General features: G+C 42.2%; 1 protein-coding gene across 1 annotated transcript in view; it reads right to left on the reverse strand.

Annotated features, from left to right (window-relative positions):
* The window catches only part of LOC131281649 (neurogenic locus protein delta), a 36,162-nt gene extending 22,257 nt beyond the window's left edge, over positions 1 to 13,905 (reverse strand). The window contains exon 1 of the mRNA XM_058310996.1: positions 13,546 to 13,905. Within this exon, the coding sequence (XP_058166979.1) occupies positions 13,546 to 13,605 (60 nt within the window). The 5' untranslated portion in view covers positions 13,606 to 13,905. The remainder of the gene's footprint in view (positions 1 to 13,545) is intronic.

Below are 13,905 nucleotides of genomic sequence, written 5' to 3' on the forward strand. Positions count from 1 at the left end.
ATCTACCACGCCAACCCGTTCCGACCAGCACACAGCTATCCCATCCTTTTTCATGCTTTTAATCACCCCTCACATCTGAAGTGTAAACACACAAAATAAAGAGAAAACATCAATAAAAACAATACTACAGCACACAACGGGGCCAACAAAGGCGAACAAGAATAAAAAATTAACACTAACAGTTGATTTCCTTGATCCTCGCCACCACCACGTATCGTCTTTCCTCGTTCCACTATCATCAACAAGCTTTCGCGGCTCTTCGCATCTCTTTCGCTTTCTTTTATTTATTCTTCCTTATTTTTCTATCTCCCGCTCAACCCGCGGTTCGATCGTTGTCTGCTGATGGGTTTACCGATCAAATTTACCGGTTCCACACAAGTCGGTTAACAAACCTCTTCATTTCAATAGGCGCATTAATGGCAATTCCATCAATAGTCCAAAACCATCACTCCCGCTGCCTGGTCTGCCCTCGTTCTCCTCGTTGTTTCCGACCGTTTCAAACCGGCCGTTCCTTCTTCGCAGCGGCGAAGGCGAGCGGAAGAGCGCCAACCACCACGTGGGAGAGAAAACGGTTGGGAAAAGATGGCGGCCCAGCAGTGTGACTCCCTGTCGCGGTATGTTCTGTTTATTTAAATACGATTTTGTGCGCTTATTTCATGGTTCTTGCGCGAGCCTTCCTTTCCCCTATTCCCGGCCCCATCATGTTGCGTTGCCGGCGGCCGAAGGAAGCATTCCCCCTTTTCGTCTCTTAGCAACAATCCGTGATCATGCATCATCGTTCCATTCATCTGCTCGAACACTTTTTGATCGATCTTTTGTTTGATTGCGCCTTCTCCGTTGGCCCTCTCTAGCTTTCCTGTCCCCCTCTTTCGCGTTTCTTTATCTCGTCCTGTTTTGATCTCTTCTCCCCTTTTCCGGCAACCCCAACCCTTCTGCCAATTGCGAGCTAGAGATAGCATCTCCTTTAAGACAATCAATTTTGTCGATCACAATCGGCGGATCAACGAAAGTGACCGAAGGGGGGCGTCTTGAGGGCGGCGGCGTGCCAGCTTCGTTAGAGGGCACCCTCTGCCTGTTCTTGGGAGGGAATCACCGAGCGCCTAAGCACAAGCCGCCCCCGCAGCCGGCCGTCTTCTTGCCAGGACTTGCAGCGTCATCGTTTCACGCCTTGAAGCAAGCTACCCTTCCAGAAGTGCTTAGCCCAACGGGAGCCCAACACATACTCCTAATGTACGGAAACACCCGGGGCCAAAGCAGCGACTCCCTTCTTTGAACTTCCCCACCACCGGACAAGTGAGCGGAGGAAGCAACACAACAATCTGTACCTACGTGATTTTGTTAGTTTTTTATTTCATTTTCTTACACCCGCCTTTGTGTTCGTTCGGTTGATCGATGTGCAAACCTTGATCAATTTCGTTCGATTAATCTTCCCTTGAATTACTGCCCATTCTCTTCAATTTCCACACGCTACCGGTGGTTCTGCGCTCCCGTTTATCCCTTGCGAGCTTCTTTTGCGTGATGGTGAGGACTTCGTTTGCAAGTAAATGACTTTGTGAAGCGTGGCTTTCTTTCTACGTAACTTCACGCGTCCTCTCTTCCTGTAGCTGCAATAAAGTTGAAAAATGATGAAAAGTATCTACTGCATGCCGAAATAAAAGTAAGTACACTAACAGAGGTTCCGCCTCTGGACTACCAATGCATTCCAGAAACAACCCGGAATCGTTGTTTTTTCCAACTTCAGGGCTAAAGCAAAGGAAATACCATGCGACTGTGGCCTTTGTCGATTCGATTGTTGCGGAAAATGTTTAATCCTCGGCTGAAGACCCACCACCCAGCCACCGCTACGTACTTTTCCTCTGCTTCCCGGGATACGAATGATAGTCCGGGGGTTTCCGTTTTTATTCCTTCAGTGGCGCAAATCGACGACGCCCTTCATGGGAACAGAAACGCGGTACTGCCGGTAAATACGTGAAATTCTTTCCAGAACTTCTAAACGAAGTGCTCGGTCAGGGACCAAAGAGTTACTGACAGAAAGAAGAAAAAATCCACTTTTAAACAGCCAAACATTCACGATTAAGGAATTTTCTGTTTATTTGTCATTTGCCATCGTTGCACAGCGCATTAAACGAAGAGAAACCCTGAAAACCAATACACATATAACTCTTTTTCTGTAAATTTTCGAAGTGTACAATCCATTCTTAGGAAAGAACTAATCACGAGTCAAATGTTTTACAGAAATGTTCGTACGTGGATTAACTTGATATGTTGAATAACTAATTGTTGTTCCCTGCGTTGGAGATATGGCAGTGATAATTACGTTATTTACTAAAGATAACCTGGAAAATCAAATCATCATCCTATTTCCCATTTGCTCAAATTATAATTAATCGTTCAAAAAGCAAAATCGATTTTTTCATGGCATTTGTATCTACCAATTCACTAAATGCTGAACTATAAAAAGCCATAATATCTTTTAAAAAACATAGTTATATGGTAAAAACTTGTGTTCATTTAAGCAGCTAAGTTCTGATGATCAGATGACAACAAAACTGATTATTTTGTAATTAGAACCAGCATTATTTGCAAACAGACAAGATATTCAGCATTTTTGTGCAATATCGCCTATGTCACTTACGCAGTATCACAAAGTCGTAGACACTGTTTAACTGTGACACGATAATTTGTACCCACAAATCTTGTTCTCAGTGCCAATGGATTGCATCATGATGCGGTGGAAGTTGAAGGTCGACCTAGATGAGTGTACCAATATATCGATTTGTAGGCCCGATCCCGTTCCTTTTGCAGCACACAAGCATGGTGGATCGTCGCGATTTGGTAAACACACATCGACACCTACAATCAACCGCGATCAACGATTAAAATCAATCGGAAACCAGTGAAACACCAAATACCTAAATAGTCGGCATCACTGCTTAGCTTTTAATATCCGCATCTAGAGATGGGGCAACAAGCGAATAATGAAAAAGAAAATCGTGAGAGTTTTAAACGGTGATTCACTCCTAGCGGAAGTGTGTCTTCGAAACGACAAACCCAGCAGCACCGCAAAAACGTTGAAAAACCGGTATCCACGGGAGGTCGTCCCCTGTGTGCATGGGTATATGTTGATTTGGTTTTCTTTTTTCACTTCGTGGGAAGATGAGAATCCCCAAAGCTCCAGAGAGCCTCCACACTGACGTAAGGGAGCGTGTTCCCAATGGCACAGATGCAGAAGTCCGAAATTTTTATTAGATGATTATTTTTTCATTTTAATTATTACTTTTTCTATAAATTCTGTAGAAGATCATTCAACAAAAAAACTTTCAAAATGATAAAAACTGACTCGTTACCAAAGTCCAAGTAGTTCCATTGGACATGAATTTGTACTTAAAGAAATCCGTACATTATACGCGTTAATTTTATATTAAGAAATCATTTATATTTAAAACAGTAAGTGTAGTTTTTTCATTAACACTAGATTAGATTGCTTTGGAATTTTGCCCGAATGCTTTTGAGCGGTCATTTTGATCGCTCTTTTTAACACGCTATAACTTCGTAATTTTTGAAGATTTTTCAAATCCATAAATGGTTACTTTTTAGTATCATTGTTGGCTATCTTTTGACTATTTTTTAAACATAATTTCATATTTTGTAGATAACAAATGACGACACAAATTGACCTTGAAGATGTGGATTTTAGAATTATATAGATGTTAATTTTTAAATGTTACTTAACATACTTTGTATAGCTCACACTTTTTCGCTAGATGTACATTTAACATTTTGAATAAATAAAGCTGGAAAAAATCAAAACTTCAATTCCGATGTATTATCGAATCGAAAATTGCGTTGCAGTCATGTCTTCTTGTTGGGCTAACGACCTTGTTTGGTCATGCCTGCCCGATTAAGGGCTTACGAGATTTGCCCCTCTCGTACAGGGGAGGTTCCGGTCTCGGTTGGGATTCGAACCCCCGCCATCGAGGCGGTGAGCCTCGGCGGCGCTCATGGGCCGATTTTCTAACCAGCGCTACCGCTCGGTTGTCGCGGACTCCCAAATCATAGTTTCTAAATACAAATATAAACAACAGAATAGAAAGTGCATGTATCAAATTGTGTACTAAGGGTACTTTAAAAGCATTTAAAAGACCAATTGTTCTCTTCGTATGTTCTTAAAAGATAGGATATATTGAATAAACCAATGGTAACAGTTTGGAGTGGATTCGTGCGGTTAGCAGTGCACGGTTGTCGTGAAATAGGTTACCGGCAAGTACGGTTAACCGGTTGGCTGACTCACACAGATAGTGAGGACAATCACAGAAAATTAGGACATATGGCCTTAGAAACTGGTCCTTAAAACTATAGAGGTCTATGTCTCCAGGATAGCTTGCCCAGGATTCAAAAGCCGTACTGGGGTAAATCCTTATCGAAGAAGAAGAAGAAGAAGAAAAAGGAGAAAAAGAAAAGGAAGGAGAAGCAAAAGAATAAATTTCCTCACATTTAACATATTTATTTGGTCCCGTCCGAATTGCATTTCGGAACACTTTCCCCTATCAAAACGGATTCGCCCTGGTGGCATAATATGTTGATGGCACCTAGAGACTCCTTCTACCCTGTTACTTCCCCATCCAACCCCCTTCCTCCATTTTCTGACCCATCCTTTACTATCTGTTCAACATTAAACTCTTCCATACACTTCGTTGGTGAAACTTAGATTAACAGCACTAAGCTTTGCGATTCGCTAAGAGAATAGATAGTAATAGATATTAGAAATTCCATCCCGTTCAACACGCTCACACAGTTTGTTCTCTCCTTTCAACTCCCGTTTGCCTTGTCGCACTCTCGACACACATAAATGCATTTATAGCTTCGAGATATTACATAGCGTTTGTTTTAATGTCGTCATAAGCTTCTCCTTTCGCCCATTCAAGCACGCCACCTGCCACCTATCACCATCCTTTTTTTTCCATCGATCCATTCGGGCTTCTTCTTCGCTTGCGTCTCGCTCTTCTTGTCCTGCCATAACTCTTTTACTTCCAAGATTCAACATTCGCCAGCGCGTTTTGCTCGATACCTCATTCGCTCGTCTTCTTTTTAGCAGTTTAGCTGACGACAATACACTCTCTCACATTTTATTTTCCCTCTCCTTTCCGCCACTGAGTTGTGCCCGATTCGTCCCTTGCCTTACCAAGAGACGACCTGCCACAGCGCGCTGGAGCCGATGCTATTATTGTTGCTCTTGTTGCCGCTGTTGCTGCTGCTGCTGCTGGCTGGGTTTAGTTTTGCCGGTTTATTCGTTCGTTCCTTGGCTCGCTCATTCGTTCGCCCGTTTGCTCTTGCATCCTTCCTTTCGTATATATTTTCGAACCGTGGGAAACAATTCATCCACATCGTGCGCCACCCGCCCAACACACAACCGACTAACCATACCAACACTGTGGTCGCCACCGTTCCTTCTCCGTACCCCTTCTTCACCTTCTTGTACCACCTACTTCTTCCTTCTTCCTTCTCTGCTCATCACGCCCGGCACCGTTCATTCGCATTATTCGCTGCCACTTCTCCCACTCCACCGACTTCTTATTTATTCTACACAACCGTATGATTCATTTTAAAAAATGAAAAAAAGCTATCTCTTTCTCTCCTCCGCTTTGCGGTGTCCGCACGAGGTCCGTACTTCACCTGGCAGCTCCAATACTAATCCCCAGCCCCCCCCCCCGCCCCCGCAAACAAACCAAACCAAACTTCGAACATCAATATAAACCTATACGTCGCTTTTTCGAACATGTTTACCTTTACCCTGCATTGTGGCCTACCTGCCTACATACATTCTCGTTCCCTTCTCTTCATTTCCCTACACATACACAAACGCACACGATCGCGTGCGATCACGTGTACCTCTGGGCCACCACAATCCTCTCCCTCATCTACTAGCATCCAGGTATCCATCATTCGATCTTCATCCGCTACTCCGTTTACCTGACCCTACCCGCCCCTTCGCCTAAACCATAAGCCGGTGTGCGCGCTGATGGCCCACTATGCGCCGGTGTGCGTTTCTCCCATTTGATACCACGTTGCCGATCGGGAGGATAGCCAAGCGCGTTTTCGATATTCTTTCGAATTCTTTTTCGCTGCTTCATACGATCGTTTACCGGTCTCTACCCGTTGCCGCCAACTGTACGTCCCCCGCACCCAGCGACACTGCACAGCCCGACGACCTGCTTGCTGCACCAGTCTTTTCTCGTATCCTCGACAGCACACCGATACAGCCAAACCGCGGCAGCAGCATCATTCCTGCGCTATTCCACCGCTCTGTAATCGTATATCTGACAGCCAAATACATTATAGTAGGATGCGATCCGTACCCCCGCAGGAGAAAGAAGGAAAGAGAAAAGAACTAAGCAACAAACAGGACAAATTTTTACGCGTTGTGTGTTTTGAACGGTTTCCTTTTCTTTTTTCACCCCACGGTTGTGTGTTGTGCTTGTGTATGTTTCGAATTTTCTCCACGACCATCCATCGTGCACCCAAATCGTGGCAAAAAAAAATCTTTACCTCTACTGCAAACGCATGAACATGTTTTTTTTCGTTTTGCACATGACACACTGCCAAACGTACACTCGTTCCGCTGCAATACCGGCCTTTTTTCATGTCAACACATACTACGATCTCATGTCGTTGTCGATCGATTCGGCAACGTTCCAGGTGCAACAGGAGAAATGCAAAAAAGCAGCAGCAGGTTTGCTCGGAGCTGAAGAAAAGAGGAGCAAGCCATTTCGTGCACGCACACAAACGGTAAGGAAACGCAACGCAACAGGTAAAAAAAGAATTCTCCACATTGCCAGCTGCTTCGAGTCTCCGGCCATGATTTCCCGATCCCATTCAAAGATCTGCAGGATACGCCAACACGATCGGAACAGAGAATCGCTGAAGCTTTTAAAATAAATAAATCAAGAAGATGCGTGAGAATTTGAAGGAACGTTCGATGATTCGATTTTATTCCGTAAAGCCATCGGAGAAGTGTACAATCTGAATACGTTGTCCACTACTGGAACGTTGGGTATTTCCTTGTTTGTCGTTGTAGTTTGTTGTATTTCATGGCATGCATGCATTCCATCAAGTCAGTTTATGTTGTTACCCAAGCTCTTTCCACACGAATGGGTTTGAGCCGACTTCTAGTCGAGTGAACTATCCCACAAAAATTATCTCTGACGATGGAATAAGTGGTTTCAATCTTTATAATTGCTTCTTGAAAGCAACTTCATTGCCGCATGAGCTTCCATGTTCCAAATTCAGATGACGAAACGTTGTCACGCTGATTTTTAAAATAAACTAGACGAGAATGCCCCTTCTATCTTCCTCTTCATCCTACAGTGACCGGCAGGAAAAAGTGCCCACTTCGAATTTTGTTGATTTTCGCTCAATATTTTTTTCTCAATCCAACTAAATATACTGCAAGTATTTTTCGTATATTGATTTACATATTTCATATAAGATCCACTAATGAGTAAGCGAAAACATACATATTTTGATTTTGAGAAAAAAATAATAAAAAAAGTATCTAAAAAACAGTGACAAGAAAAAGTGCCCACTTTGAAATTTCGAGTTTTGCATAAAGTTTTGCATGGAGGGCTAACCAATTTATTGCGTTTTCATATTTTTTAGGTTTGTTAGCACTATTTCTGACATTTATACACGTATGATCACGTGTTTAATTCATGTTTGGTTGTAAATATACAATTTGTTGATATTAGGTTTAGGTATCTCATTAATTTGAGTGTTACAAGAAATTAAATAGCATAAAATATGTTTTATGGCACTTATCTACATTAAAGTAAATCCACAACGCAGCGGTAGGAAAATTCATAGTTACATTTTAAACGCACCGATCGGTGGAGGATCGCCCTCGTAGAGGAGACAAGCGCAAAACAAATGCGCGCATGGACGCTAAGATCATTCGTGAGGTCAAGAAAAATTCAAAAGTAAATGTCAGGGAGATCTTGGAAATACTTCAGCCATCAGTTTTTGAAAGAATTATCCGTCGCCGGCTTGTTGCATACGAGTTAAAGAGCAGATTTGATAGGAGGCGCCCTTATATCAGCAAGGCCAATAAGGCCAAGCGTCTTAAGCTCGCTGAGGAACATGCTGCTATGCCTCTAGTGTACTGGAAAACGGTTCTGTGGTCTAACGAATCAAAATTTGAAATTTTTAATCGAAGATGGCATGAACGTATACAGTGCAGATCGAAGAAGACAATGCTGCAGGTTCGCCACATCCAGGACACAGTATGCCATGAAGGAGGCAACATGGTGGTCTGGGGTTGTCCAGTGGAGTGGGGAGCCTTGGGAACATTTACGGTGTTAAGACTGCAGATTACAACATAAACATAAACATCCTGCAACAAAATCTGGAGATTTCACTGATCCTAACGGGCCTTGAAGAGAAGTTAGTTCTCCCGGCGGGGGCAAGTTCGACGCAGCCCTGCGGGGCCAAGTTCGACGCAGCCCGGCGGGGCCAAGTTCGACACACTGCCAAGAAGACGAAGTCTTTCTTCCCGTCTTATCGGACAAAAGTATTGAAATGGCCTCCTCAGAGCCCGGAGATTAAGAATTTGTGGGCAATTCTCGATGCCAGGGTGGACAAAACTGATGTATCGAATAAAAACGACAATTTTGAAGCTCTACTGCGCGCTTCAGAAGAATAAAAACCCCAAAAACTAAAAATTCTAGTAGAAAGTATCCCAAAGCGCCTTCAGCAGGTTCTAAAAGCTAAAAGAGAACACATAAAATATCAAAATGCATTTATTATTTCTTATTTTTATGGATAATAATGAACAACTGAAGTGGGCACTTTTTCTTGTCACTGCTTTTTTAGATACTTGTTTTTATTATTTTTTTCTCAAAATCAAAATATGTTTTTCTTTCGCTTACTTATTAGTGGATCTTATATGAAATATGTAAATCAATATACGAAAAATACTTGCAGTATATTTAGTTGGATTGAGAAAAAAATATTGAGCGAAAATCAACAAAATTCGAAGTGGGCACTTTTTCCTGCCGGTCACTGTAAGTAAACCTTAAGCAAACATGATTATTCCTGTCCACAGTAGCAGCAAATTCCCAAATAATTCAACATCCAGCGAAGTGGCCATTTTAGATTTTCTTGCAGAATCATTCCTGTGTTAAGTTAAACGGTTTTTAAAAGCACTTCGAACTGTCTAGCTAACGTAATATTCCTTCTTGAGGAAAATCGAAAAATTCAATGGAATAAATAAGTTTCGTCACATTATAGATAGGAGAAATGTATGATGTTATATAGCTTAGTTCGTACAAAAAATAAAGATCGAAGTATGCAAATTCGAACAAAGAGCTCAACCCTAACAAAAAAAAAATGGAATAGTTGGTGTAAAATACTCTAAATAACAAATGAACTATTAGAGAAAAGGCCAACGAATGCTTCACCTGCAACAGGAATATCGATTGCATTTCAAGGCTAGAAAGGCAAAACAATTTAGATCCTGTTCTACGAAGTCTGCGTTCGAAGGAACCCGTGAAAAAAGAAATGCTTCTAGTGTTGTAGGAATCGGTAGGTAGAAAGGACAACTTCCAACTTAAAACACTTCCTCTACTCTGGGTATCACAGAAAATACATGACCTAGGATAAACAGTTAAACGGCATATGTATTGTAGATGGGGGTCCGCGACAGCCGAGCGGTAGCGCCGGTTAGAAAATCGGCCCATGAGCGCCGGGGCTCTCACCACCTCGACGGCGTGGGTTCGAATCCCAACCGAGACCGGACCCTTCCCCGTACGAGAGGACTGACTATCCACGTACAACAGGGAAACAAGTCTCGTAAGGTCGTTACGCCAAGAAGAAGAAGAAGAAGATGTATTGTAGATAAAAGTCTGCTCTATCCAACAGGTACTAAACATTCGGAATGAAAATTAGTATAGGTCACTTTGTTTTGAAGACTCCACATCGATTACAAAAATGTATCGGCTCATGATGGGTATTTGGTAGAGTTGTGTAAATCAGATTCAGATTCTTTACGTTTTAGCCGGCCGATTCTTTACGTTTTTATCTCTCGACGAAAGATTCATGAATTCCAAAGACACACCAAGTGATGAAAAGTGATCAGCCAAAAATTGGCAGAGGGACCCCTTTTTTAGCCGCATGGTTCACGGCAATCGCCAATTGGAAGAATCGTGGAGATTCATGACAGATCCATGGAAGATTCATTAAGCTTAGAAGATTCGAATCCTCAAAGATACATGAATCCATCTGAATGAATCTTAGGCGAAAGATTCATATGAATGGGCCTCGTCAAAAGATTCATCAAGCACAACACTAGTATTCTGTTACTTACCCGGTTGACAGAAATTTAAATTTTTGCTGCTACTATGTAGTTCCAGCAAGAGACCCTGCAATCTGCCATGGAAAAACTTGCTGAAACTACATGACAGCTGTAAAAAATGTGAATTTTTGTCGACCGGGTATTGCCAAGGCGATCTTTCTTAACCCTTTCAATCCCAATCTAGATTGATGATCTAGAGAAAACCAAGTTAGAAAACTCGAGTAGTATAGTTTTTATGACGTTAAGAGCATTCAGCAGCAGCAGTGGTTGAATAAAAACGAGAGATGTCGGTTTCTAGTACTATCCCTAGTTCTATCCACGAATGTAATTTTTGTCATCGATGTTGAGCCTTTTTGTGAGTTTCTTCAAAACAAAGTGACCTACAACCTACCTTTTCTCGGAATGTTACAGAGATTTTCAGAGCTTAATTCGTTATGAACCCACCTGATATGTAGATCAACCTTGGGCTGTCATTCGTGCGACTTACGTTTATACTTGCTAGTTACGTACATCGCTCGACCTGCCATACCAACTTTATAATATCAACTGCTACGTTTCTGATTTCAACTGATACAGTTATAATAAACGTGATCGCGTTATAAAATCAACTGATGCTATTGGAATATCATGTGCTGCAGTTGGAATAAATGCTGCTACTGTTATGGTATCATCTGAAAATCCCTGTAAGTACTCTCTGTGTGGTATCAATGTCAATCCACAATATGCCGGTTTAATTTTTGTCTGAGGTCTACATTTTCCGGATGTAAATAGTAACAGTACGAATATTTTATGCATCCCGCAATGTAAAAGAATGGACTGCATTTTATTCCAATTACATCAAGTGGAACATCAACAAACACAAAACTATTATTGCCTTATTCCCACAACTTAGCATTTTTAACGGAAGCCAGTTGTGCGTGGTGTAACTTCACCAATCTAGAACGATTAACATCGACGGATTGGTATGTGATGTTGAACAGCGGCAAAAAACATTGTTACCAGCGTTGAAGCGGCAACAGAGAGCAAAAAGGCGGAAACAACAACAGATGTTTGCACGCTTGTAGCGCAATGCATGGTAGCTCTGCAGCTTTTAAAAGTGAGACGCTCCGTAATTCCTGGAGGCTGCATACGTCGCTTTGCTGGGACCGGGTACATTCATTAGAATATTGTATATGGCTAGTCGTTATCAACAGTAGGAAAAAGGGTAGAAAAAAATAAATTAATTACACACAGCGCGTAGTTTCTCAACCAAAAAGGTCACTATGGTTGCTGGGATCGACCGGCAGCATCAGCACGACAGACTCCTTTCGCTTCAGGCTACCTGCCGTTTCCTAATGATGCCAGATAGCCATCACCTATCATGTGGTCACCACACGAAACGGTTTGACTGTTTTTTTAATGTCTTGTTTAGCAGCAGTAAGCTGCAACGTGAGTCTTGTATAAAATCATAAGAGCTGGAGGCTACACAAATAAAGAGAAAGAAACAGAGAAATTATGCAAATAAAAACTTTTCAGACGCCATGTCCGTCCATACAATGTGTATGGAAAAGGATATAAAAATAAAGCATTCGAAATGCAACTATCAACATACACAGATTGTAGACTGTGAAAATAAATTGAAATTGGTGAATAATTAAATGATCTGTTTAAAAAAGGTTGAAATAAGTTAAATAAATTATTAGGGCTCAAAATTGCTGTAAGAATAATTTTTACTAATCTGATAGTTGTTGAGAAGTTCAATACAGTTGTGCAGTGCTCAGTTGTTAGGCCCAAGCATAATCCGACCCCCGGTTAATCTGGCCGCGGATAATCGACTTTCCACTGTATGCCTAAATTGAAAAAAATCTATGGTATCAAACAGTTATCATCGAAAAAGATCATAAATATTTTATTATTTCAATTAACACAAGTGGAACATATTGATACTGAGAAGTGGAATTGATTGTAAAAATTAAAATGATATCATATAAATATAAATGTTTTAGGAAACGAAAATCCCCGGCATGATAATAGATCTTATTTTTGATCAGAATACCTCCATAACTTTCTTCTCTTTCTCCTTTTCCAATTAATTTTCACTCCATCTGCATCGTTCTCCAAAAATAACCTACACACCGCACAAACTAATACAGCTAAGCTCTACTTCAGTAGAAGGTGCTCCAATACACATCGCAATTGGTTTCTTGGCCAGAGGAGAAATCCCTTGCGCTTCCCAATGCGCACGTGAGGCTAAGCGAACAGTTTACTTCACGCTTCTCCATCCCGGCGTGCTAGCAAGGCTCTTCTTTTCACTCGTGCAGGCAACAAACGGCTTGAAAGGCCGAGCGTCGAAGCAAACGGAGCGGATGGAAAGGAAATATAAAATTAAAAGCAATAAAAAGGTAAAACATCGACGATTCCGTAAGCACACGCACACCAGCAAGGCAGGCATCTTCCTTCTACGTTACCTACACCACCACGCACGGCCAAAACAGCCAGCCAGGTGGAACCTGAAGTCTATCGCGGCGAATGCTGCTGACATACTGAAGCACCTTTCGAATGGATTATTAAAAAAAGTTGATACTCTGTGGAAAGGAAGCATAAGAAACGTGGACGTTGCAACGCACGGGACCAGCAGAGAAGAGGTAAAAACAAACAAATAAACTGCACATTTTTGTTGCTGCTTAAGCTGTTGCCCGCCATGGAAATAAACCATGCAACATTCGCAATGATGGCAGGAGAAAAAGAAGTGAAATGCTTTCCTAAAATCGTTAAAATTAAAGACGATCGCTTCGCGCGGTTTTTTTTTACTTGCAGCGCTCCCGTTCGTCCCTGAAGATGTTGCACGTAGAGTAAGCAGAATTCAATCGTGCACATACAAGGCGCGCCCTCCTTTCCAATCCACCCGGCAATCCGCCAAGACCAAGGGACCAAGAGCTACTTAATGCGATCCGTCGGCTACATTCTTCCCGCTCGTTTCCTTCCCAATCCGCCCGCTTTTAATCACCCAATCATTCAATCCTTGTAATTTTCCAGCCTTTTTTCTCTTAATTTCTTCATTCTTTTTGCACATTCTCGCGCGGCCAACCGAAGGCAGTGGGACAGAAACGACTAGAATCTGGCTGTGGGAAATCATTAAACGAAAAGAGAAGGGCGCAGCACTGCACGCTCGTGAGGTGCTTTAGACTGAAATTGAATCATTTTAGAGTTTCGCGACTTACCTCAAGCAGCAGAAAATGTGACGATATGTAGACGTAGGCTAAGATGTACATCCAATTCATGGTCTGAGCGGTAAATTAAAGCAACGGCGTGATCGCGCGCGCTTTGACGGGTGGAAAACTATGAAAAATCGCTAGTTTTCTGCCTCCAGGTGATGGACAGACAGCACCCGAAGAGCACACGCTCCTGAGGGGGTTGCGAAGGGCCGAAAATTAAATGGAGCTTAAAAACAACGAGACACCGCGAAACCGCCCCGAATAAACAACGGGTAGATAGAAACCGCTAGCAACAATGATTATGCTGCTGTTGGGCTTGTTCCCGCGACACTCTCTCGGAAGGAACTTCTTCTTTCCAGCACCTAT

The sequence above is a fragment of the Anopheles ziemanni genome, chromosome 2 (genome assembly GCF_943734765.1).
Source record: "Anopheles ziemanni chromosome 2, idAnoZiCoDA_A2_x.2, whole genome shotgun sequence".
Classification (NCBI taxonomy): Eukaryota; Metazoa; Arthropoda; class Insecta; order Diptera; family Culicidae; genus Anopheles; species Anopheles ziemanni.